Source organism: Lithobates pipiens, unplaced genomic scaffold (assembly GCF_037356315.1).
Source record: "Lithobates pipiens isolate NorthernLeopardFrog02 unplaced genomic scaffold, aLitPip1_a1.2 Scaffold_27, whole genome shotgun sequence".
Taxonomy (NCBI): Eukaryota; Metazoa; Chordata; class Amphibia; order Anura; family Ranidae; genus Lithobates; species Lithobates pipiens.
In genome coordinates, this window is record NW_027507788.1 from 63,644,723 (window position 1) to 63,671,485 (window position 26,763).

The 26,763-nt window shown below is 43.9% G+C and overlaps 1 protein-coding gene across 2 annotated transcripts in view; it reads right to left on the minus strand.

Annotated features, from left to right (window-relative positions):
- Window positions 1–3,026: 3,026 nt before the first annotated feature.
- Window positions 3,027–26,763, minus strand: part of PIH1D1 (PIH1 domain containing 1) — an 80,947-nt gene continuing 57,210 nt past the window's right edge. For both annotated transcript variants that reach the window (XM_077457010.1, XM_077457009.1), the window contains exons 8-11: window positions 24,827–24,874; window positions 16,063–16,153; window positions 12,274–12,417; window positions 3,027–3,237 (exon numbers count right to left, since the gene is read on the minus strand). In XM_077457010.1, the coding sequence (XP_077313136.1) occupies window positions 3,202–3,237; window positions 12,274–12,417; window positions 16,063–16,153; window positions 24,827–24,874 (319 nt within the window). In that variant the 3' untranslated portion in view covers window positions 3,027–3,201. The remainder of the gene's footprint in view (window positions 3,238–12,273; window positions 12,418–16,062; window positions 16,154–24,826; window positions 24,875–26,763) is intronic.

The window sequence follows — 26,763 nt, forward strand, 5'->3', positions numbered from 1 at the left end:
ACGAAAGAAAAAAATAGGATTTTTGTACTCACCGTAAAATCCTTTTCTCTGAAGTTCATTGACACAGCACCCACCCCTCCTATTTATGTTTGTAGTGCCTTTTGACAAACTGAGCTGCAGAAAGCAGAGCGAGGGGTTATAGCCAGTTGGACTGCCCCCCTGTAGTTTTGCTGTTTTTACATGTTCTGCCTAGTCCTCTCCTGAAGGTGGCGCGATAACCCTAAGGTCAAGAATTAAAGGAGCTTTGTCTGTCAATGAACGAAAGAGAAACACTATATAAAACACACCATAGTATGAGAAACATCCCCATACCACAATGCTTGCACCACCATGCTTTGCTGTCTTCACAGTGTACTATGCCTTGAATTCAGTGTTTGGGGGTCATCTGACAAACTGTCTGTGGCCCTAGACCCAAAAAACAATCTTGGTTTCATTGGTCCATAAAATGTTGCATCTATTCTCTTTAGGCCAGGCAAAGTGTTCTTTGGAAAATTGTAACCTCTTCAACACATTTTTTCAACAATGGGACTTTATAGGGGCTTCTTGCTGATAGCTTAGCTTTAACTTTAGACCTTCTTTGATAACCCTGGAGATGGCATTTTGCACATTTGGCTATTCTTTGATTCCATTTGAATGGTAGTTTTGTTTTCTTCCGTTTGGCTGTACTTCTCTTGTGGCTCACAGGAGTGCAGTTTATTCTGCACTCCTGTGACCCATTTTTCAGCAGACAGAGGGCAGAAGTCTGCTGTCGGTTGACGTCAGAGCTGGACAAGATCGCGACAATGGAGTTGGGATCCACTCACATGCCTGGACCGACACCTGGCTCAGCCTCTCAGCGAGCCGCTGAGAGCCTGAGCTGGCCGCTCCCACCCTCTCCACAGCCCAGCTCTCCAGTGAGTGTTGAGGGGCAGTTTCTGTACTTCTTTATACGTTTTCCACTCTCCAATTAAATTTAATCAAAGTACGCTGTTCTTCTCAACAACGTCTGGAACAATCCATTTTACTCAGATTTTAGGAGAAATGCACTATATCCGCACGCACATTTGTTGCCTTCGTACTTAAATAAGGGCCACCTGTTTCACACCAGTTTTTTCACAGACTGAATAACCTCACTAATTTAATTCCACACCTCTATTACTTTGAACACGCCTCTTCCAATTAATGATTCAATTACAAAGAATCAGCAGCATGCATGTCATGACTGTTATGTCTGTTGGTTTTCTATTACTCTACTACACCTACTAGTAAATTTGTGATGTAGAAATATAAATTTATACTAAAAAACAGTGATTGATCTGGTTAGTGATGTTGGCCTGCTATTATTTTGAACACAACTATAGTTGCCCAAGTAAACAGCGCATGGAGGTCAGCTTGTAAGTTGGAGTCATCCTGTAAAGGATGTTTTTCCACTGCGCAGTTTGGTGTCATCTGCAAAGACTGAAATGGTACTTTTAATCCCAGACTCTATCATTTATATTAAAAAGTAAGGGTCCCAACACTGAACCTTGGGGTACACCACTAATAATCTTAGACCATTCAAAGTATGAATCATTAACTCTACTCTCTGAACAGTCTTTTAGCCAGTTTTCTATCCATTTACAAACAGATTTTTTCCAAGCCTTTAGATTTTACCTTACACATGAGCTGTGTGTGAAACGGTGCCAAATGCTTTTTCAAAAATCCAAAGTATACTTATCCACAGTTACTCCTTTGTCTAAGTATTTGCTTTTCTTCTAATGAAAAGAAATCACATGCGTTTGTTTGACAACATACCAATATGTTCTCCCAGAACTAGACAATATCCACCTCACCATTTAATTTCATTGGCTGGGCTGAAAGTGTTTAAGAAAGATATACATCCAGTGACCAAGATCAATGTGTTTTGTGAACTAAAAGTCACCTTCATCAGGGATGTAGAATCGCTCTGCAGTACCAGCCTTTACAATAAGAGACCAAAATAGCCTAGCTCTCTTGAATGGGTACATTGGGAGCTGTTATGCCGTCTCTAGGTTGCTATCATGTCAGACTGTATCCATCCAGAAGAGCTATAGTTTTCTCTTACAATAAAGACTATTCCTAAATAGCACATCTATCCTGGACCACAGTTTATAGAAGTCATTTTTGATGTTTTGACCTTCAAAACACATTGGGCTTGACTAGCTGGTGAAATGAAGTGGATTTGTGGAAGTGTACCTTTAGTGCACCATTCTTGTGGTGCTATCATCCCTTCTATGTACAAATATACATACACAGATAATACTTGAAGTTCTGCTTGCTAACTGACACCTCTAGACCAGCCTTTTTCAACCAGGGTTCCCAGGCACCCCTGGGGTACCTTGAGGTTTCTTCAGTGGTGCCTTGGCAAAAAAAAAAAAAAAATGCCTACAAATTGTCCACAAACCGGCGTGTGGATGAAGGCTGCCTTTATATTTACACCAAGTCACAGGTTGTTGTTTTTTTGTGCACCATTACAACCTTCTAGCTGCAGACGTCCTAATGACCAATGGCATCGTCAGTTGATAAGGAGGTCAGTCACCTGCACAGCATCCTTGTTTGACCCTCCCCTGCCCTTCTCCATCAGCACTGAGGTCACATTAGCTGAGAGTTAAAGAAAATCTGAGGGAGAAGGGAAACATTCTAGTCGGTACCAGTTTCCAAAAGTATATTTGCTCTGAAAGTATAAACTACCTCCAACGATGGGTGTCCTACTTGGACATGTGGATGATGCTGCATTATGTACAACTATTAGAATAGCTTTTACATTTTAGAATGGTGTGCCACGAGCCTGTCCATACTTTCAAAAACGGTACCTGGAGATTGTCCATGATTTTTAAAGGGTGCCTTGACTGAAAAAAAAAAAAAGGTTGAGAAACACTGCTCTAGACCATGACCTGCCTGCCTACATCCATTTGGGAGGGGAATCTCTATATACACACATAATAATACGGTGTTTCTTCTGCATACCACACCTACGTTTAAAAAAAAAATAAGGATATATTTATTTATGAAAACACGTTACTGAGAGGTTCACGTTAATTAACATTTATTTACAATATTGCTGATGCATTTAACTTTAAGTACAAACTGACTCAAAGCTGAAGAACATGTTGCAAAATAGGGATGTAGAGTCCAAAATCTCCAATTTGGATCCACTGGATCAATAAGACTGATTTTAAGCGCTAAGCCTTCAATAGCTTCTTGCTATGTTGGTTGCACTGGCATCGTAATTGTCAGCACCTGAAATACAGCCACAAACAGTTTTTCAGTAATCGGCTTTATACAGGGGATCTTGAGAATTATGTATCAACAGCAGAGGTATGTGCTGTTAATTGTATTTATATAAGTAAATCAACATAACAGTCAAATAACAGTCAAAAATAACACTTGTCAATAGCAGATGTAATTGTGAAAAAGCAGAGAAGATAGATAACATCCTTATCTTTTGCAGCGTTTAAATCTTTATTGTAACTAAAGCATGAACCAGTTTTACTTAAAGTGTATGAATAGGCAAACCTTTAATTTTGTTTTGCAAATCGTATGGAAAATTCGTGAAATTGGCATCTTAGATGGTTGTCGCTGTAATATTTGTGCTCGTTAGATGAATTATCCCCAACTCTTGCACTGACAGCCATAACATTTTGAAGTTCCCATCACTTTCGGTTTTAGTAAGAACAATCACCAGAACACAGTGAATTAAAACCTGAAAGAAGGTCTAAAGCCCCATACAAACTATTAGTTTTTCTGCTGAGTTTTTCCTTCAGGTTTCTCAAAACCATGTAATGCAAGGGCATTTGCATACAAATGGAAACTCCTAAGGTTTGACCTCATATTATATGGTTTTGATAAATCTGAAGGAAAAACCCAGCAGAAAAACTGATGGCGTGTATGGGGCATGACCCTTGCCTCTCAATCAAAAAAATAGGATTTTTGTACTCACTGTTAAATCCTTTTCTCTGAAGTTCATTGATGGACACAGCACCTTTAATCTTGACTTTAGGGTTTTATCACCACCTTCAGGAGAGGACTAGGCGTCAGAACATGTAAAAACAGCAAAACTGCACAGTACTGCCCAGGGGGCGGTCCTACTGGCTATAACTCCTCTCTGTTTTTGACAAACTGAGCTGCTAGAAGCAAATAGGAGGGGTAGGTGCTGTGTCCGTCAGTGAACTTCAGAGAAAAATATTTCACGGCAAGCACAAAAATTCTATTTTCTTTAGTTCATTGATGGACACAACACCCTTAATCTTGACCTTAGGGATGTCCCCTAGCAGTGTAAAAAAAAAAAAAAAAAAAAAAAAAAAAAAAACACGAGGGGTGGGAACAGCAAGAAAATAAACTCCACCCATAACAACCAGAACTCAATGGAGGAGTTGCGACCTTAAAGAGCTGCCTGCAAAACCTTGCAGCCGAAGCAAGCATCCGAAGATGCGCACACATCGACCTTGTAAAATTTAGTGAAAGTACACACCTGGGAAACTGACGCTTGATGTCAGAAAGCCCAGGAGGCAGACTTCCCTGGTCGAATGTACCATGACAGGAAAGGGAGGCGCCCGCCCCCTTACGGCATAAGCCTGAACCACGATCTGTCTGATCCACCGAGAAATGGTGGCCGACGAGACTGCCAGGCCCTTCTTCGGACGAGCCACCAATACAAACAGCGAGTTTGACCTCCGGAAAGGAGCCGTAGTAGACAGATACACCCGTAGAGCCCGGACCACGTCCAAAGAATGCAAAGCAACCTCTTTGGGATGCGACGGCCGAGGAAATAGGAACAGAAGCACAATGTCCTCATTCAGATGAAAGGCCGAAATAACCTTTGGAAGAAATGAAGGCTGCAGACGCAACACCGCCTTATCCTTGTGGAGGATCAAGTAGGGAGACTTGCATGACAAGGCTGTCAACTCAGAAACTCTCCTGGCAGATGTAATGGCAACTAGAAAGGCTACTTTTTGAGAGTGTCAATAAGGGGACCTCTGTAATGTTTTCAAACGGCGGTTTCTGAAGCACTGAGGGCACCAGATTCAAATCCCATGGAGACAGCAGTGGTCAAACCGGAGAGGGCACATGTCGAACCCCCTGAACAAGACGTACTCACCAAAGGTCCCTAAAATTTTTTTAAAAATAAATACAGCCAAAACTGATACCTGCCCCTTAATGGTGCTTAATGCAAGTTTCTGATCCACCCCTCACAGCAAAAACAGCAGCATCCTGAAAACTGAGTATGTACGTGGACTCCACCCCATCTCCTCACACATGTAGATGTAGGCCTTCCATGTACAATGATAAATCTTCAGAGAAGATGACTTCCATGCTCAGCATAGTGGAGATTACCGAATCTGACAGACCTCGGTCCCTTAGCACCTGGCTTTCAACAGCCATGCCGTTAAAACCAGCGATGGTAAAGCAAGATGAAGTATTGGACCTTTGCGACAGAAGGTCCTCTCGCATTGGCAACCGCCAAGGAACATCCGCCACTATTCGTAATATGTCAGTGTACCAAGGATGTCAAGGCCAATCTGGGGCAATCAGAATCACTGGAATCCCCTCGGCCTCCACTCTGCGTAACAGACATGGTACAAGTCAGAGTTGGGGGAAGGTATAAATCAGCCGATAATGCCCCCATGGAGCCACCAACGCGTCTGCCGTGTCCGCCCAGGGATCTTTTGACCTGACCACGAATCGCTGTACCTTCCGATTGAGTCTAGAGGCTGAGAGATCTACATCTGGTGTTCCTCACCTTAAGCAAAAGAGCCGAAATACATCCGGATGCAGCGACCATTCCCCCTGGTCCAGCAGCCGACGACTGAGGTAGTCTACCTGCCAGATTTCTACGCCCGCAATGTACACGGCCGACAGGGCCGGCACACGCCACTTTGCCCACTGCAGGATGCAAGCGACCACCAGTGCTGAAGCCGAGCTCCTTGTCACTCCTTGATGGTTGACATATGCCACCGCCGTGGCGCTGTCTGACTGGATCCTGACCGGACACCCCTGCAGCCTCTGAGACCACGTGGAGAGGCACCGCCTGATCGACTGAAGCTCAAGTACATTGATTGGCAGGCGGGATTCTTGCGTCCAGCGACCCTGGGCCAACGGTACACCTCAACCCCCCCCCAGCTTGTCAGGCTGGCGTCCGTTGTGATCACCGTCCAATGAAGAGGAAGGAATGACTTCCCGGACCGAAGGGCTGGAGACCTCAGCCACCAGAGCAGGGAATCCCTGACTAGCTGGCTCACCTGAATTTGACAGTCTAGGAATGTCTGAGATTTGTCCCATTTGGACAGAATCTCTTTCTGCAAGACTTGAGTGTGGAATTGAGCAAACGGTACCGCCTCAAAAGTGGCTACCATGAGACTCAGAACTCGCGTGCAAAAAACGCACCGAAGACCACCTGTGGGACACCAACAACTTCACAGCAGCTTGAAGAGTCTGCCGCTTGTTTGAAGGGAGAAAGACTCTCGCCTCTGAGGAGTCCAGAATCAAGCCCAGGTACTCCAGGCGTTAAGTCGGCACCAACACCGACTTCTGGAGGTTCAGTAACCAAAACAAACTCCCGAAGAGTCTGTATGGTGATTGCCACATCCTCCCTTAATTCTGAGGCGGAAGCTGCTCTCAGAAGGTCGTCCAGGTAACCCACGATTGCGATCCCTCATTGCCTTAGCAATGCCAGAACTGGGGCTAGCACCTTGGTGAAGATCCTTGGTGCCGACGCTAGGCCAAAATCAATCGTAGAAACCTCTAATGCCTGATGCATATGGGGACATACAAGAAATCCTCCTGATGGAGTGCAGCGACCACGGAGTGAACTGATTCCATCCTGATCCTTTGTACTTTCACAAAGCCATTGAGGGCCTTGAGATCCAGGACCGGACGGACCCCTTCCTTCTTTGGGACTACAAACAGATTGGAGTAGAATCCCTGAAACCTTTCCGGTGTTGGCACATGTACTATCACCCCGCGCAGCATCAGGTCCTGTACTGCCCCGAACAGGGTCTCCCGTTGAGCTGGAAGAAGATGAAGATTGGAGGGAAAAAAAATCTGTTTGATGGACAAGAAACTCTTGTACCCTGATGAAACCAGTTCGTAGACCCACTGGTCGGAAAGGAGGGAGGTCCACCGGGCTGCAAACTCCCAAAGGCGACCACCCACCCGAGATTTGGGCAGGGGCAAACCTTCATGCGGCAGCAGATTTGCTTGCAGGTTTGTGTGGCTTGCGAAACCAGGGACGCTTTTGTCCCTCAGCGTGCACCTTGTTGGACTGGGAATGCTTAACTGCTGACCCGGGCAGATGAAAAATCCGCTTCTGAGAGGAAAAGGAGGGCCCCTGCCTACGGCATGACCCCTTACCCTTCCTTGGCTGTGGGAGCAAAGTACTCTTTCCCCCAGTAACATTCTTAGTAATGTCATCCAGCAAAGCTCCAAATAGCCTCACCCCCTGGAAGGACAAATCCACCAGTGCTTTCTTAGAGGTCTGGTCCACAGACCAGCTTTTTTTTTTTTTACCAAATCAGGCTACGTAGCACCACAGCTGATACTGAGGCTCTAGAAAGCAAGGGGGCCGTATCACAGACATACTTCAGGCCCTGCACCAACTGGTCTGCCAGTTCCACGCAGACCGGGGGAAACCTGTTGCTTCTCCAACTCACGGTGCAACAATTTAGCCCATTCAGTAAGCGTCTGACACCAGGGCCTTGGCTAACACTGGCCGCAATGCTGACCCGCATCACCGTAAACATGGACCGGGCAACCACCTCGGACCTTCTGTCGGTAGGGTCCTTGAAAGCAGGGGTCCCTTCCACAGGAATCGTGGTTACATTATTTAACCTGGATACCGGAGGTGTCAACAACCCCAGGAGATGTCCATTTTTCAGGAAACTCTCCTCAAAGGGGTAACACACTGCCATCTGTCTCGGGCCCGAAAAGGCCCGCTGTGGGCTTTCACACTCCTTGTAAATAAACGTATCAAAATAAATTTGGTAGGGAAACACCTTTAGCAGTGCAGGCCGGCTTGTGGGACCAACACCCCTGTAGATGCCGCCGCCGTATCCTCCATCATTAGGGTATCCCGCACTGCTGTGATAAGTGCTCCTACTAGTGCTTTTTCCTGCGCTGACCCGGAAACGCAGTCATCCTCACTGTCCGAACGGTCCTGGTCCGCATCCTCTGAAACATCAGAACAGGGCTGCCTGCCACACCGGGACCAGAGTGCGAATCAGCTTTCCCCAGAAAATGGTGGGGGAGTTTACCCCCCTTGCGCCCACACGCCACTTTCACCCTGGCAACAAAGGAGTCCAGGACCACCGACAGAGCGTCCATAGGCTTTGCAGGTGCAGGGGAACCAGTTGCAATAACAGGGATGTCTGGGAAAGAAGTGCCAGCTTCTGACGCTATGCTGACCCACTATCGCCTGTCACCACTAGGAACCTAAAGCAAGCCACACAAAATGCCTACGCCCTTAGCTGCCACAGACTGAGGGACCCCCTGCAGGACTCACCACCCTGACCCAGGTACTGCGCTGTGCTGCCACTGTCCACTCTCCCCTGTGCCAGCCACGAGGTGTTCTGTGTACGTTTCGCAATGTTCAAGAATGAACCAGCCACTCAGCGCTAGGGTAAAAAACTGAGGCTACTAGAAAATGGTCATCGGGCGCCTCAGCAAAAAACTAAGAGCGCCGGGAAAATGGCCACGGACTTCCAGAAAATGGCCGATTAAGAAAACTAGCTGTGGCTACAGAAATATGGCTGCTGTTCGCGCTGTGGCCAGCCCACATGGCATACACACAGATACCCCAACCATGGCCTAAAACCAAGAAAAAAAGACGAGTGGACCATCAACCACTCAGCACAGCCCCCTGCCAGGACCCGGTGCCCCCCCAGTCAGGGCAGTGCACCCCCTATGCCCAGTCACACAGCGGCCCATAGCATGGGGAGAGGGGACAGGGAGAGAAGAGAGGGAGAGTCCCCCTAGTCGACCTCCCAGGGAATGTCTAGCTGCTCCATCCTGCCGAGACTTACCCCTCCTGCAGGGACTGCTGGCCGACCCAGTGCATAGCTAAGGTCTGCTCACACTCGATGGCCAGGCTGAGGAGACTACCAGGATCTATATTATCCAGCCTGTCGCCCAGCCCGACTGTTGATTGTAGATCACAGGAATCAAAAAGCAGAAACTAAAAATAAAAACAAAAATTCCCAGGACCAATGGTCCCCACCGGGAGCCAGGTCCTCCTACACTAGGCAGAAAAAAACTGAGCTGCTGGAAGCAGAGTGAGGGGTTATAGCCAGTAGGACCGCCCCCCTGACTGTGCAGTTTTGCGGTTTTTACATGCTCTGCCTGGTCCTCTCCTGAAGGTGGTGATATAACCATAAAGGTCAAGATTAAAGGTGCTGTGTCCATCAATGAATGAAAGAAAGAAAAATTGCTTTTACATAAACTTTAATCTTAGCTCCTATCCTGTATACTTGCTACCATGGCCGTACTTGAAAGTGTAAATGTGCAAAGTGTTATCCAATAGACACCGTGACATCCAAGTCTTAGATCAGCATTGTCAAAGTTAGTATGCCCAACACCCGGAGGAAAGTATTAAGCTTACCAGAACCTCAAATGTGTAACAAGCCCAGGGATAGAGGAGTCTCTACTTATGTTTGTGAACAACACTGCAGCTTGAATCAGAATCCGTTCTTGTTCCAGTGGTCCTTCACTAGAATCCTTGTCTTGCTGGTTGTGTGCCAATCGGTAACGTAATAGCCAAACAAGGCAAAGATAGTGCTCTCATAGGGTAGCTTTATTAAAAAGTATATACTATACATACAACATCAAATCAAACAGCTAAAAACACTTACAAGCCACCACTGCCTGGCTAGACAGCAGCATGTCTAATCAGTAAGTTGCACTGTCTGCCTCCATCCATGAGGTAGAGGTTCAGGTAGACTGAATACTTCCCTCAAGGTGTTCAGCATGTAATCCCTGATAACGGCAGATCAAAGACTTGGATGTCACATGGTCCATTTGTCTAGTGGATAACACGTTGCACTTTATTTAAGAACGCTTTGATGGACACGCGTTCCATTTGCACATGGGATTATTAATTTATCCAATTGTGGATGTTATATGATTATTTCAGGCGCTGTATGTATGCGTTTTATGTTTTTGTTGATTCATTTGCACCTTATTTTTAGTGTTGTCTATGCATATAGAATTGACACATTGGATTTCAAATTTTTGGCAACACAATTTTCTCAGAGGTCCAAGACATTTTCAGCCCACCAGGTTCCATCTGTAAATAGCATTTCACTTATGGGTGGACATATATTATTTAACTTCCAAAGCATCAACAGCGATGTATAATCCTGACCATCCCACTTTACTGTGCTGTGAAAAACATTGACAGGTGCATTTAGAGAGTTATATTCAGACACATGAAGGTGGTCTCAAGTGCAACCTCCGATATCATCAGGCAGCACATTATATTCAGTGGATTGCAGATATCCAGCATTAGTTGGTCAAAGACTACAGATGTGCTACAAGAGATGGTCAGACAGCAGACTTTGTGCAAGAGATGAGAGATTATAGGACTTGTTGGAGACGGAGGACATGCTACAGGAGACCATCTTAGATTGAAAACACATTACATGAAACTGATAGGGAACAGAACTATTGCCTTTACAAATCAATGCTTTAACATTTGTGCTTCCTACAGTGCCATTAAAATGACTTAATCCACATTTGATATTTCTTTCAGCAAGATCCATAAAACAAAAAAAAAAAAAAAAAAAACACGACATTAAAAAGGTTCTTCGCTAGAAAAAAAAATGAAATGTCAGCAGCTAAAAATCCTGTTGCTGTGGACTTTTAACATCAGGACACTTACTTGTTCAGGGATCCAACGCCATCCGCACCTGGGCTAGTGCTTTACTAGGCCAGTTCCTGGTGGCGGCATCTTATCTGTGGGAAGCTGGCTGTGCCGCTTGCGGCTCCACAGCTGGCTGCCCACTGCACATGCGTGAGGAATGCTGTGCATTGTGAATGGTCCCGCAGTCTTCCGAGACCTGTGACATATCACAGAAGACTGCAGGAAGGGAGGGGGAAAGAAGAACTGTTGAAACAAGGTACTCAACCCCCCCCCCCCCCATCCCCAAAAAATTAATAAAAAATCATATGCCAAATGTCGCAGAGGACTTAATGTAGAACTATAGGGAAAACTTTTCCCCATTTTGGATAGAGCAACGGAGGGTTATAACCCCCATTCGATTATTTTTCGCCATCTATGTCCCATTGCAGAGATTTCCATTCACTTCTTGTCCCATAGCCAAACAGGAAGTGAGGGGAAATCCCTGCAAAGTAAGGGTATTCCTTGGGGACACCAGTTTCTTTTACTTTCAATGATAATGGTAAACAGGACAAAGAGAGGCTGACTCTCCTTAACGGGGGCACAGACAGCAATAAAAACTGACAGCATTCTAATATATCTGCACCCAATCCAAATCTATATATAGAAAAAAAAAAAAAGCTTTAACTTTAGTTATAGTTTAAAGTTGAACTTTCCCTTTTGGATGAAGTTCCATTTAAAAAATAAATAAATAAAAGAAAGAACAAAGGGATGGGGAGCACAGGAAAAGTAAGATAATGTAAAAAAAAAATGTAAAAAAAAAATAAGCCTTTTAACTACTAGAACCCAGTAAAAGAATATTTTTTATAACTTGCTAACCCAAGCAAGCATATAGGCGAGGGAAACACAGACTACTGTCTGCAGGGGAGCCACACAGCAAGTGCCAAAGCGCTGCAGACTGGGCATCCGAGATATATTCATAAAATTGAGTTTTTAAAAAAAAAATATATGCAACTAAGTTATGTTTCTTTAATACTAGTTCACTTTTGTGCAAAGGATAGAAAGGTGGCGGTGCTTCCAGCATACAAAGTTCATATCTTTTTTGGAAATCCATTAAAATAGAGGACAAGACCTACACGTACAGCTCATGAGAAGTCAGCAAACGCGTTTCACACTCCTGTGCTTAATCATTGCAATGATTAAGCACAGGAGTGTGAAATGCGTTTTCTGACTTTCCATGAGCTGCAAGTGTATTACTTGTCCTCGATTTTAATGGATTTTCAATAAAGATATACATTTTTTATGCTGGTAGTGCCACCACCTTTCCTTCCATAGCACTAGAGACTTGGTCGCAGACATAGACAGGCACCAGACTTCCACATAGCAGCATGGGATCTCACGGGTCACCTAGAGCAGTGCACCCCTTCTGTAATTTCTTGCTCACTCACCTTTGTTTCTTTGTTAAACTGAGCACCGCTTTCCTCCTGGATAATATTGTAGGGAATGAAGATATCCATTAGATACAAGTCAGGACGTCCCAATAATACAATCCGATCTTCACCAAGGTCTAGTACAAGAGATCGGATAGAGGACTGCAAAGAGAAAAATCAGCATTTATAGGACTTCTTTTGAAGAAAGGAGCATGTGGCTTTAGTAACAAAATTAAAATTACAGTATATAGTCATCATGGAGGTTACTTGTCACCTTTTTTCCCCATTTTTCTTTTTGATATGATCTTGATAAGGTGTTGATGCCATTGTTTTGGAGAGCTCATACCTCATTAGGAGGGGACTTCAACGTTCCCCTGCAAACTCTCATGGATATCTCGATGGGTACTTTTCACACTGCCCTATTGGGCACTACGTCAGATTAATCTACAGTTTACAAATCTCAGATTGCCCGACACTGGCACATATTACAGTCTAAAAATAAAGACTATACTTTTTTCCCTGCATCCCATGCAAAGTATTCTAGGCTGTATCACTTATTCCTTTCTCAGGACGACCTCCCTTTTCTCAGTTCGGCTATAATAGAGCTCATGGTTCTCTTAAATCATCATCCCATAACACTCACTTTGCACTCTCCCTAACTGAATTCCAGAAGTAAAATATGGAGACTTAACCCCTCCCTCCTTAAAGACAAGACCAATGTGGATAAACATTGGCAATCCTGCAAGAATTCTGTGTCATCAATGACACCCCCAATGTTAACTCCCTGTGGGATGCTCAGAAATGCACCATCAGAGCAGAATTCATATCTGTCCGCCACTGCCAAAAAGGCACAAAAGGCTTTAAGTGCACTCTACTCACATGCATTTGTTCTTTGGAAACAATACACAAATGCACCAACGCTGCGGCTGCCTTTCAGGATCAAAGGCCAGGCAGCAACTCCTGGAGGAGGAGTTAGGCAAAAGAACTAGGTGACAGTACGTATTGAAACAAAGTGTTTTATGAGCAAGACAATAGAAGCTAAGAAGGAAAAACATCAGTTCAATGTATTAGAGACAATGAAATAAACATAGCCATAGCTAAGCAATTTGAAGAGTTCTATAGATCCTTATACAACCTCTCGGATTCATCTAGGCTTTCTTGGCTATTTCTCTGGATTCCTTTTCAAGGCAACACAACCCATTGAAGATTTCCTAAGAAAATACAGTCCTGCTCCCATCTACTGTGAAGATGCTCTGAAACTTGAGGTCCCCATCATCGGAGATGAACTGGACAGAGCCTTGAAAGAAATGAAGCCAGGCAAAAGTCCTGGCCCAGATGGCCTTACTCTTCAATGCTATAAGACCTTCCTGGATATTTCAAAGCCATGATTTCTGGCCACATTTTGCTCCTTGACATCCTTCCCTCCCCATACTCCCCACCTCTTGGAGGCACACATTGCTCTGCTACCTAAATTTGGGAAGGATGACACCCTGGTTGCTAATTATCTTCCCATTTCACTTTTGAATGTGGACGTGAAGCCTTATATGAAAATCCTGGCTGTTTGCTGCCCTTTCTACCCTCTGATTTCTCGACAGTCCAGATCTAGTGGGATTTTTACCAGGTCTAGAAGCCCGCAACACTATAAAGGCCCCCGATTCTCCATCACTGGTTGACCTCACAGAAAAGGCGTTGCTTTTTTCTCTCACTTGATATAGAGGCGGCCTTTGACAGGGTTGCATGGGATTATCTAGCACCAACCCTTAACACTATTGGCCTATTACGTAAGATGCTTGGCAACATTCAGGCGCTTTACTCTAATCCGTCAGAGCATGAGCAGAGCAGAGCATGTGTGAATCGTCATCTTTTAGACATCTTCTCTTTGAGAAATGGAATGAGGCAGGGCTGCCCTTTGTCTCCTCTCTTATATGTCTGCTCCCTTGAGACATTCTTGAATAGAGTGTGGTCCAACATCACTACTTATGGAAAAAATACACAGCAACATGTATAAAGTAGTCACCTTTGCGGATGAGATGTTGCTCTATCAGAACCTCCCTTATCCCTACCAAATTTGCTTTGGGATTTGGAACAGTTCAGGTCTCTCTCCAATCTCAAGATCAATTATGTTAAATTGCTTTGAACATCAGGAAGCAGAGTGCAGCCAGTCTAATTTTAATTTCTTCTGGTGTTCTGAGGCCTTGACATACTTGGGCATCCAAATACCCCGTCGCCTCTTGGAGCTCTTCTGCCGAAATCATCAAGCTAACCACCATAGATAGGCAAGCCTAGAAACCCCTGTGTCCTGGTTTGGTGAAGTGCGCCCTCTTCACCTGCTGTCACAGACATCCGCGGATTAAATATACCTGTCTGACCAGGTTAAAACATAAGGGTGGCATAGGTCTGCCAAATCTCCACAGCTACTACAGGGCATGCTTATTAACCCATCTGGTGGACTGAAATGTTCATGCTCCTTGCATCCGACCCAGATTCCTAATGAGGCCAAAGAGCACCCGATTGGTGCATCTCTTCAAATCTATTGAACCTTCCTTCCAACAGCCTATGTTGGCACCATTTGAACTCACAATGTTCCCATCTCCAAAAATATTTTCAAAAGTGACATAAGTGGAGAGTTATAATCCCATTTGTGTCTCTTATTTATTCTATCCCAAGACTTTAATGTGTTATTTGTTAAAGTGCTCGCGCTTAATCCTAAATCTCAGTGCTGAGGTGGTATCCATATAATTTTACCAATGTCAGTTCTACTCAACATTATTTCTAACTCCGCCCAACTCTTCTCCGTCTTATTATGCAGCCAATCTGTTAATCTAGAGATCACTATTGCTTCATAGTATTTTTTAAACTCTGGCATTGCTAATCCCCCTCTATTTCTGTCTTTCACCAATATGTTATAAGCGATGCAGGGGAGTTTACGAGCCCAAATGAACTTCACCACCATAGATTTTAATTTACTGAAATAGGTCTGGGGGAGGGCGACTGGGACCATTTGAAATGTGTAAATTAATGTAGGCAATATAAACATTTTGATTGCATTTATCTTTCCCGTCCATGTGAGTGCTTTCCAAAATCATTATTTTCGAACCATCCGGGGCTCCAACTCAATGTGGACTAGACCACTGATGCCTGTGGAAGCTCTTTGTAACTGTAAACGGCATGCTATGTTTACTTTATACATATCTTTCCAAGATATTGCCTCAACATTCTCCATTTCTGCCTGTAAATCTTGGATGCGAGACTTGGACATTTCTCTCTTTGAAGAAGCCTGTGAGACCATTTGCACATGCATCCACAAGGGCTTGTTGAATGTATCCATACAGTAAAATGGGTATACGGATTTAACCAGGTGGTATTTGCACACCTTCCTTACTGTACAAATTGTATCCTTCAGTTTCCTATTGGCGATATGGAGAGGCTGTTGATTCAATGCTCCACATATGGTGGACATGTACCCGTTAACAGCCATTCTGGATTCAGGTCCACAACATTATTACTAAAGTTATATCTTTCAAGGTGGACTTTACTCTGACGCAAGTTAATGCGGTTAAATTATGTATAACTCCGGTATGTTGTTTCCTCTGCAAGACTATCGGTATAGGCATGTCCCCTGACCCATTATTACTATTACGGTCCTATCAGGTTTCTTTTTATTTTCGATTTTATTTATGGCTGTCTTTAATATTGTGTCCTGCAACATTTTTTCAAGAAAACGTTTATGAAACAAAAAATAAATAAAAAATTAAGGCATACAGGGACCTTCAGAACCTCCAATATAGCCAAAATAAAATTACTCACCACTTTAGGCAAAGATATTTCAGCCACAAGAAAAGTTGGGTGCCCTTCCAAAGGCTCTGCAATTATTGTATATTCTGGTACCTCTGGCAAGCTGAGAATTAAATCATATAGCAATACATTTATAAATCCAGATCCATTTGTCATAAGCTAACAAAATCTGGTCTTGTGCTGGTGATACGCATGACATTTTTCTTAGTGTGGAATAAAATTGGAAGAGCTAGAACCAGTGGGGAGATAGCAGTGCTCATGTATCATATCTCTCAATCACTTTAAAGAGGAAGTAAACCCTGATGAGTTTACTTCCTCTTTCATTCCCTGCAAAGGCAAAGCATAATGGACTACTATGCATCGCATAGTAGTCCATTATGTGTCACTTACCTGACACAGGAGCCAGCGAAGTCACCGCTGTCCCCTGTAGTCCGCCGCATCCATGTTCTCGGTGGGTCTCGCAGCTCCGCCGCTGTCATTCGACGAAGCGGCGATGACGTCACTCCCGCGGAATGCGCACGGGAGCCGAGACATGCGGCATTGCGCTGCATCTTCGTTATCGAGGATGCCACGCCGTCTTCGGGCAAATATCTCCTAAACCGTATAGGTTTGGGAGATATTTCTTGGACCTACAGGTAAGCCTTAATCTAGGCTTACATGTAGGTCAAAGTGTTTTGTAAGGGTTTACAACCACTTTAACTAAGACACCATTTCTGGAGTCTGATTTTTTAATTATTTTTTTATGTTTTTATCATTATTTTAGAATATTATTCCTTTATCCCAATTTGCTCTAATAAAATTAATTTTTTCTAATTTTTACATATCTTAATTTACTAGCCATCATGATTTAATTTTCGTTTTTTGCGCCCTTTTAAAATGTAATTTTTAAGATTCATTAGGTGGAGCAACATAGCTGTGCTGCGGGCGCACTATTTAACCACTTAACGACCAGCGCGCGCCGATGTAAGTCCTATTTTTGAAGAGGGATATCTCGGTAACGGCAGCAGCTGCTGCCAGAACCGAGATATCCATCTCTTCAGGCGCCGGTCGTCTGTACGATAACGGTGGTCTCCGCGGCAGATTCGCCATGAGATCACCGCTATCGGCGGCGGGAGAGGTGCCACCCCCACCACCCTCCCGCCGCTTACCGGAGCCGTCGGTAGCGGCGGAGGCGATTGGGTCCTTTTCCTAGCTGGGTATGGAGACGAGTGAGGCTAAGGCCCCCCACTTGTCTCTATACCATAGGAGGGCAGAAGCGACGTCAAAAAGTCACTTCCGCCCATACCTCCTAAAAGGGTATATTTTTTTTTTTAAATGTCATTTTTTTATTTTTTGCATTTTAGTCCAAATATGAGATCTGAGGACTTTTTGACCCCAGATCTCATATTTAAGAGGACCTGTCATGCTTTTTTCTATTACAAGGGATGTTTACATTCCTTGTAATAGGCATAAAAGTGATCCATTTTTTTTTTTTTTTTTTTTTTTAAAACAGTGTAAAAATAAATAAAATCAATTAAAATATAATAAAAAAAAAAAAAGGTTTTTAAAAACACCCCGTCACAACGAGCTTGCGCACAGAAGTGAGCACATACGTGAGTAGCGCCCGCATATGAAAACGGTGGTCAAATCACACATGTGAGGTATCGCTGTGATCTGTAGAGCGAGAGCAATAATTCTAGCCCTAGACTTCCTCTAACGCAAAAAATGCAACCTGTAGAAATTCTTTAAATGTCGCTTATGGAGATTTTTGAGGCTAAAAGTTTGACGCCATTACACGAGCGGGCGCAATTTTGAAGCGTGACATCAATTTACTCGGCATACCATTATCTTTCACAATATAAAAAAAAATTGGGATAATTTTACTTTTGTCTTATTTTTTTATTCAAAAAAGTGATTTTTTTTTTCCAAAAAAAAGTGCGCTTGTAAGACCGCTGCGCAAATACGGTGTGAAAAAAAGTATTTCAATTACCGCCATTTTATTCTCTAGGGTGTTAGAAAAAAAACCAATATAAAATGTTTGAGGGTTATGAGTAATTTTCTAGCAAAAAAAATGGTTTTAAACATGTAAACGCCAAATCTGAAAAAGAGGCCTGGTCCTTAAGTGGTTAAACACCATGGCATCATTCATTTATCCATTGATGACAGCACATCAATGAGGATAATAAGCGCAGCAGCTATTACATCTCATCGTTTGTTTTGAACTACAACAAAATGGCCACAGTCGTAGCCCATATAGCAATCTTTGGGAAAATGGTCGCTCCATTACTTATATACAAAGGCTTCAAGAAAATGGCCGACCATTCGCTAGAAAGTGACATTTAGGTATTGAGCTCGCTGCTCGTTTTTACACTGTGCAGTAATCCATTTTTAAATGTGAGTACCTGCATTATTATATGTTAGAAAACAGAATTTGTAAGCATACTACACCATAGAAGCTCTGTAATCTCTCCCAATCTTTCCTATATGTCCGGTTTTGATGTATTTGAGAGGTCCTTACCATTAACACCACCTGAATGAAAGGAAGCACCTATGTAGCTCTGCACATACCGTGGCCCCCCTGGAAGGAACACAGTGACTAACCCCTTTCTTCTTGGATGCTGCTTACCTTACAGCAGTAAGGTAAGATGTTAGTACAGCTACGGGTGTCAGTAACACCGAAGACTCACAATCACTGAAGTCACAGTGCCATTCATTGTTTACCCGTATAGCACCTTCACCCTGCACTTTGGATCCAGAAGGATTTTTTTGTGATTCAACAGAACTATTTTGCACGGTCATGTTGATGAACTTTTTTTGAGCTACGTGATATTGGACAATTTTTTGATTTATTGTTTATTTTATTTTTATGCAATCGATTATAGTCACCTGCTCATCACCGTTGCACTCTCGAATTTTGCACCTGTACTTTACTTGATTTGAAGTGCTTGTTTATACAACCATGTTTAATATTTAATTAATTACTATTTATTTTTGGCTTGGAGGCAACAGATTATATATACAGTGGAGTGAAAAAGTGTTTGCCCCCTTCCTCATTTCCTGTTCCTTTGCATGTTTGTCACACTTAAGTGTTTCGGAACATCAAACCAATTTAAACAATAGTCAAGGACAACACAAGTAAACACAAAATGCAATTTGTAAATGAAGGTGTTTATTATTAAAGGTGAAAAAAAATCCAAACCATCATGGCCCTGTGTGAAAAAGTGATTGCCCCCCTTGTTAAAACATACTATAACTGTGGTTGTCCACACCTGAGTTCAATTTCTCTAGCCACACCCAGGCCTGATTATTGCCACACCTGTTCACAATCAAGGCATCACTTAAATAGGAGCTGCTTGACACAGTAAGGTCCACCAGAAGATCCTTAAAAGCTACACATCATGCCGAGACCCAAAGAAATTCAGGAACAATTGAGAAAGAAAGTAATTGAGATCTATCAGTCTGGAAAGGGTTATAAAGCCATTTCCAAAGCTTTGGGAATCCAGTGAACCACAGTGAGAGTCATTATCCACAAATGGCGAAGACATGGAACAGTGGTGAACCTTCCCAGGAGTGGCCGGCCGCCCAAAATTACCCCAAGAGCGCAGCGAAGACTCATCCAAGAGGTCACAAAAGACCCCACAACAACGTCCAAGGAACTGCAGGCCTCACTTGCCTCAGTTAAGGTCAGCGTTCATGCCTCCACCATCAGGAAAAGACTGGGCAAAAATGGCCTGCATGGCAGAGTTCCAAGGAGAAAACCACTGCTGAGCAAAAAGAACATCAAAGCTCGTCTCAATTTCTCCACAACACATCTTGATGTTCCCCAAGACTTTTGGGACAACATTCTGTGGACCGAGGAGACAAAAGTGGAACTCTTTGGAAGGTGTGTGTCCAAGTATATCTGGTGTAGAAGGAACACTGCATTTCATAAAAAGAACATTATACCAACAGTAAAATATGGTGGTGGTAGTGTGATGGTCTGCGGCTGTTTTGCTGCTTCAGGACCTGGAAGACTTGCCGTGATAAAAGGAACTATGAATTCTGCTGTCTACCAAGAGATCCTGAAGGAGAATGTCCGACCATCTGTTCGTGTACTCAAGCGGAAACGAACTTGGGTTCTGCAGCAGGACAATGATCCTACACACACCAGTAAGTCCACCACCGAATGGCTGAAGAAAAACAAAATGAAGACTTTGGAGTGGCCTAGCCAAAGTCCTGACCTGAACCCTATTGAGATGTTGTGGTATGACCTTAAAAAGGCCGTTCATGCTCGAAAACCCTCTAATGTAACTGAATTAGGACAATTCTGCAAAGATGAGTGGGCCAAAATTCCTCCAGGACGCTGTAAAAGCCTCATTGCACGTTATCGCAAACGCTTGGTTGCAGTTGTTGCTGCTAAGGGTGGCCCAACCAGTTATTAGGTTTAGGGGGCAATCACTTTTTCACACAGGGCCATGATGGTTTGGATTTTTTTTCACCTTTAATAATAAACACCTTCATTTACAAATTGCATTTTGTGTTTACTTGTGTTGTCCTTGACTATTGTTTAAATTGGTCTGATGTTCCGAAAATCTTAGGGCCGGTTCACACTGCAGGCGCGGCGAGGCGTCTCCGACTTGCCTCGCCGCGACCTCAGCGGCGACTTGCAGAGGACTTCTGTATAGAAGTCAATGCAAGTCGCCCCCGAAGTCGCCCAGAAGTAGTACAGGAACCTTTTTTCTGAGTCGGAGCGACTCGAGTCGCTCCTCTCAGAACGGTTCCATTGTACAGAACGGGGGCGACTTGCGGGAGCGAGGCGAGGCGAGTCGTGTCGCCTCGCATCGCCCGCTGTGTGAACCGCCCCTTAAGTGTGACAAACATGCAAAGGAACAGGAAATGAGGATATTGCACTTTACTATTTATTGCATGTTATTTTGGGAGCGCAATACCAACTACTGATTTTATTTGTATTTGGGGGTAGTGTTTGACCCTTACAGTGGTTTCTGCACTCTTATTTTGTCCATTTAGTTTTGCCATAGTAGCATGGGAGTATCTACTATTTACCATAAGTTTACATACCCTGGCAGAATTTATGATTTCTTGACCATTTTTCAGAGAACATGAATGATAACACAAAAACTTTTCTTCCACTCATGGTTAGTGTTTGGCTGAAGCCCTTTATCATCAAACTCGGTTTACTCTTTTTAAATCATAAATCACAACAGAAACTAGACAAATGACACCCATCAAAAGTTTACATACCCCAGTTCTTAAAGAGGAAGTAAACCCTTTCAAACCACTTTGACCTACAGGTAAGCCTCGATTAAGGCTTACCTGTAGGTCCAAGCAATATCTCCTAAACCTATATGGTTTAGGAGATATTTGCCCGAAAATGGGCACCGCTGTCTACGGCGCATGCGCCGTAGACAGCGGCGCGCAGGCGCACTAAATGCGGAAAGTCCAAGAATGGATTTGCCTAATTTGTCGACTCCCGTGCGCATGCGCGGGAGTGACGTCATCGCGGCTTCGCCGAATGGCAGCGGCGGAGCTGCGAGACGCGACTCCCGTGCGCATGCGCGGGAGTGACGTCATCGCGGCTTCGCCGCTGTGATTCGTTGGAGCTGCGAGACGCCACCAGCAAGATGGATGCGGCGGACTACAGGGGACAGCGGCGACTTCGCTGGCTCCTGTGTCAGGTAAGTGACACATAATGAGCTACTATGCGACGCATAGTAGTCCATTATGCTTTACCTTTGCAGGGAAAAAAAGAGGAAGTAAACCCATCAGGGTTTACTTCCTCTTTAATAGCATGTTTTGCCCAGTTTCACATCAATGACAGCTTAAAGTCTTTTGTGGAATTTGTGGATAAGGCCCTTTATCTTCTCAGATGGTAAAGCTGCCCATTCCTCTTGGCAAAAAGCCTCCAGTTCCTGTAAATTATTGGGCTGTCTTGCATGAACTGCACATTTGAGATCTCCCCAGAGTGGTTCAATGATATTGAGGTCAGGAGACTGAGATGGCCACTCCAGAACCATCACTTTATTCTGCTGTAGCCAATGACAGGTCAACTTGGTCTTGTGTTTTGGATCATGGTCATGTTGGAATGTCCAAGTACGTCCCATGCGCAGCTTCCTGCCTGATGAATGGGAATGTTCCTCCAGTATTTTTTGATAACATACGGCATTCATCTTGCCATCAATTTTGACCAAATTTCCTGTGCCTTTGTAACTCACACATCCCCAAACATCAGCAATTCACCTCTGTGTTTCACAGTAGAAAGGGTGTACCTTTCATCATGGGCCTTGTTGACTCCTCTCCAAAAGTAGCATTTATAGTTGTGGCCAAAAAGCACAATTTTGGTCTCATGACTCCAAAAGACTTTGTGCCAGAAGATTTGAGGTTTGTCTCTGTGCCGTTTGGTGTATTGTAAGCAGGATAATTTATGGCATTTGCGTAGTAATGGCATTGTTCTGGCGACTCGACCATGCAGGCCATTTTCTTCAAGTGCCTCCTTATTGTGCATCTTGAAACAGCAACACCATGTTTTCAGCGTCCTGTATTTCACCTGAAGTTATTTGTGGGTTTTTCTTTGCATCCTGAACAAATTTTCCTGGAAGTTGTGGCTGAAATTTTACCTGACCGTGGTTTGGTTTCAACAGAACATTTTCCACTTCTTGATTGGAGTTTGAACACTGGTGATTGGCACTCTCAATTTCTTGGATATATTTTTATACAGTTCAACTACCTTTTCCCGCAGATTCTTTGACAATTCTTTTGCTTTCCCCATGACTCAAAAACCATAAACATCAGTGCAGCACTAGATAAAAAAGGTACAAGGGTCTGTCAGGAGTCCAGAAACTCATTGACCTTTTATACACATACACACACATTACAAGCAAACAGATCACAGGTGAGGATGGTTACCTTTAAATAGCCATTCAAACCCCTTTTGCTGCGTACACACGACCGGACTTTAATGGACTAGGTCCGACGGACTTTCGGCGGAGTTCTGACAGAGTTCTGATGGACTTTCCAAATGAACGGACTTGGCCACACACAATCACACCAAAGTCAGACGGATTCGAACGTGATCACGTATGACCGGACTAGAATAAGGAAGTTTAATGCCAGTAGCCAATAGCTGCCCTCGTGACGGTTTTTGTCCGTCGGACTAGCATACACACGAGCGGATTTCTCGGTAGGAACTGGGTCCGGCGGAAAAATTTGAAACATGTTCCATTTCTAAAGTCTGATGAATTTTTGCAAATCAAAAGTCCGCTGCAGCCCACACACGATCGAATGGTCTGCCGGAATCGTTCCGTCGGACCTTTGATGTCGAAAAGTCCGGTCGTGTGTACGTGGCATTTGTGTCAACTTGTGTGCATGGTATCAGGCCAAAATCACCAGGGTATGTAAACTTTTGAACAGGGTCATTTGGGTAGTTTCTGTTGTCATGATTAAAAAAAAAAAGAGAGTAAACAAAGTTAATCTATAATAATTGGCTTCAGCCAAACACTAACCATAAGTGAAAGAAATATGTTTTGCGTTATTCATATTCTCTGAAAAATGGCCGGGACATCTTACATTCTGCCAGGGTATGTAAACGTATGAGCACAACTATATATTTTTATTATTTGTCTCACTGAGACTCATGTAGCACCAGGACAAGATAAAGGGAAATAAGCCTTACAGGGGGGAATACTAGTTCCAGTAATTCTGGTAACATCCACAGATTATAGGGATTTCTTCTCACATTCTGTTTTAGCTATGGGATAGGAAGAGAAAGGAAATCTCCACAATAGGACACATAAAAAAAAAAAAAATACAAATAAAAATACAGGGGTTATAATTCTTTAACTCGATCCAAAATGAAAAAAGTTCTGCATTATCTTAAATTGATAGTAAAGTCTCCTTTAAAAAAAAAAAATCTAAACAAACATGTCATACTTACCTGTTCTATTGCAGTGGATTTGCTCAGAGCAGCCTGGTTCCTCCTCTTCTCGGGTCCCTCTTCACTGCTCCTGGCCACTCCTTCCTGCCCCCACAGCAAGCAGCTTGCTATGGGGGCACCTGAGTCGAGCTGCAGCTCCGTTTGTCCATTCAGACATAGAGCTGCCATTCCGCCCCAGCCCCCTCTATTTCTCTCCTGATTGGTTAACTGAATTTTATTGACAGCCGTGGGAGCCAATGGCATCGCTGCTATGTCTCAGCCAATCATGTGGGAGAGTCTCGGACAGCTGAGGTACTAGCGGACATCGCTGGACAGGAATGGGGCTCAGGTAAACATTAGGGGGTGCTGGGGAGGCTTCTGCACATAGAAGTCTTTTTACCTTAATGCATTAAGATAAAAAAAACCTTCTGACTTTACAACTTATTTAAACATAAAGCAGGAGAGCATGCAAGGATTTTTAAGCAAGTACACAGCACACAGTACTTATTAGTTACCTGTTTAGAGGAGAAGTATTGCCAAAGCTTTCTTCACTATACCTCTCCTATGGATCACAGGAGTGCAGTTAGTTCTACACTATTGTGACCCTTTTTAAGCCTACAGTGAGCTGAAGCAGAGCAGAGAGCTGGAAACTGACAACTCAGCTTGCAGAATGCTTAGAACGGAGCGATCAGCAGTCTGATTGCTCAGTTATCAGTGCAGAGCCTGCGGGGGACACCACCTAGGGGAGTATAATTTATTTTTTCTAAAGGACGCACCTCTCTTAAGTTTTGTTATCTTAATAGGAACATGTAACAAATATAAAATAGGTGTCATCACAATTTGGCAACAAAAAGTGGAAATACACTTTAAGGATGTTAAAAAACAAACCTTGTGACTTCAGAAATAAGAGTTTTGCTTGCAACTGGTTGTGAGGACCTACAGATAAGAAACAAGGGAATTATTGCGATGCCCAAAATGTTATATGCTTTACTAAAATTAAAACTGGTGTGTCATTTGTCAAGAATCATCTGTCAGATATTTTATGTGGTAAAGTGGCTTCTGCTTTCTCAGCAAAACAGTTTAAGGCTGGGTTCACACCATAGCGATGCGGGAATGCCGCGAATCCGCGGCGTTTTCCCGCATCGCATGCCTCCCGCCGGCAGTTCACACTGCCCTATGCGGACTGCTGGGAGTGTCAATGAAATCTTAATGACACCCCCAGACCAGTCCACATATCGCAGTGCGATCTGCAAACTCGGACAGGAATCGGATCGCATGGTGTGAACACCCATGCGATCCGATTCTGCTGCGGACCAAAAAAAGGGTCCTGTGCGAGTTTGCGGCGGGTGCGATGCGAATTCAGCCATACTATCTGTATGGCTGAACTCGCATCGCACAGACAGATCGGGTGTGATTTGCACTGCAGTGCGGTGCGAATCACATCCGGATCTCTCACCCGCAGCGGTGTGAACCGGACCTAAACCCCAACTAAAAACTAAGAATGTAAAACTATAAACAAAAATAGGCACAAATTTGTACCACACTAAAACCCACTTTAAAACATTTCAAATAAGAACCATTCTAGTAGCTTAAAATGATATTAAAGGCAACTTAAATCACTTGGTGACAGCCATAGAGAAATGACGTCCTGGCTGCAGCCAGTGAAACTCTACAAGATAAAAGTGGTCCAAGTGCCGAATTCACCACTGGATCACTTTTAGAAGCACCCATCCCAAGCATACTTGAACATCGGTGAAACCCGGGACCCATCCGGCGGTGCCGGTGTCCTGCAATAGAGATAAGTAAAGGAAACATGGCTTCCGCTCATCTCTATGGCCTTGGAGGACCAGAGCGATGTCATGATGTCCCTTCCTATTCCTCTGGCATATAAACAAGGCTTTTTTTTTTCTCTTTTTAAAGCAAAAGATCAAAAAAGGATCTCTCCATAAAAAGGACCCGTCATGCTATATTCCTATCACAAAGGATGTTTATCCTAATCAAAAATTGAAAAAGGGATAGTGTAAAAAATTAAATAAAAAAAATTATATATATATATATATATATATTTAAACAATATCAGAATTGTATTTCTAAAAGTCCCCCGGTGGCGGGGCCAGGCTCGGCAGAGTGGTCATGGAGGAGGATTGGTCGGCACCCCTGAAAAGGCTGTCAGAAGAAGAAAATCTTAACTCATCTTCAGCCAGGAGTTCACCCCCAACCATGCTTACATTGGCTTCTTCATCAGGACATGGGATGGAGGAAATGGATGTGGGATGGAGAAGGTGGAGGAGATGGAGGAAAAGTACATGGTATGGGTAATGTGGGATGGAGGAGGACGACGTGGGATGGAGATGGAGGACGTGGGATGGAGGTGATGGGACTGGGACTGGAGGAGGACAACGACATGGGATGCAGTATATATAAAGTTGTAAGGCACTGAAAGAGTGCGCTCACGAAAGAGAGTGAAAGAGAGGCGGGGAGAGGGAAATGAGAATAAGAATGAGAGCTATCCAGGGACACAGAGATGATGACCTGGAAGTGACACCATAGACGTTGCTTTCCTGATCACAGTAAGAAGGGGAGGAGAGTGGCTGTGTGTTCGATCTTCTCCCCCCAGCATCCACCATGTCATTCCCAGGCCCACAGATTGGCAAGTGGAGCCTGGGAGCGCTAGTATCGGGGGGGAGTTGTGAGCAATGGGACGGCAGCGCAGCGAATGTGTTTACCTGACAGGAAGAGATTGGCCTGTTAGTTTCACACACACAATCCCCATTGCTGCAGCCATCCGGTTATGTGTGGACCCCTGTATGGATATGGCAGTGGAA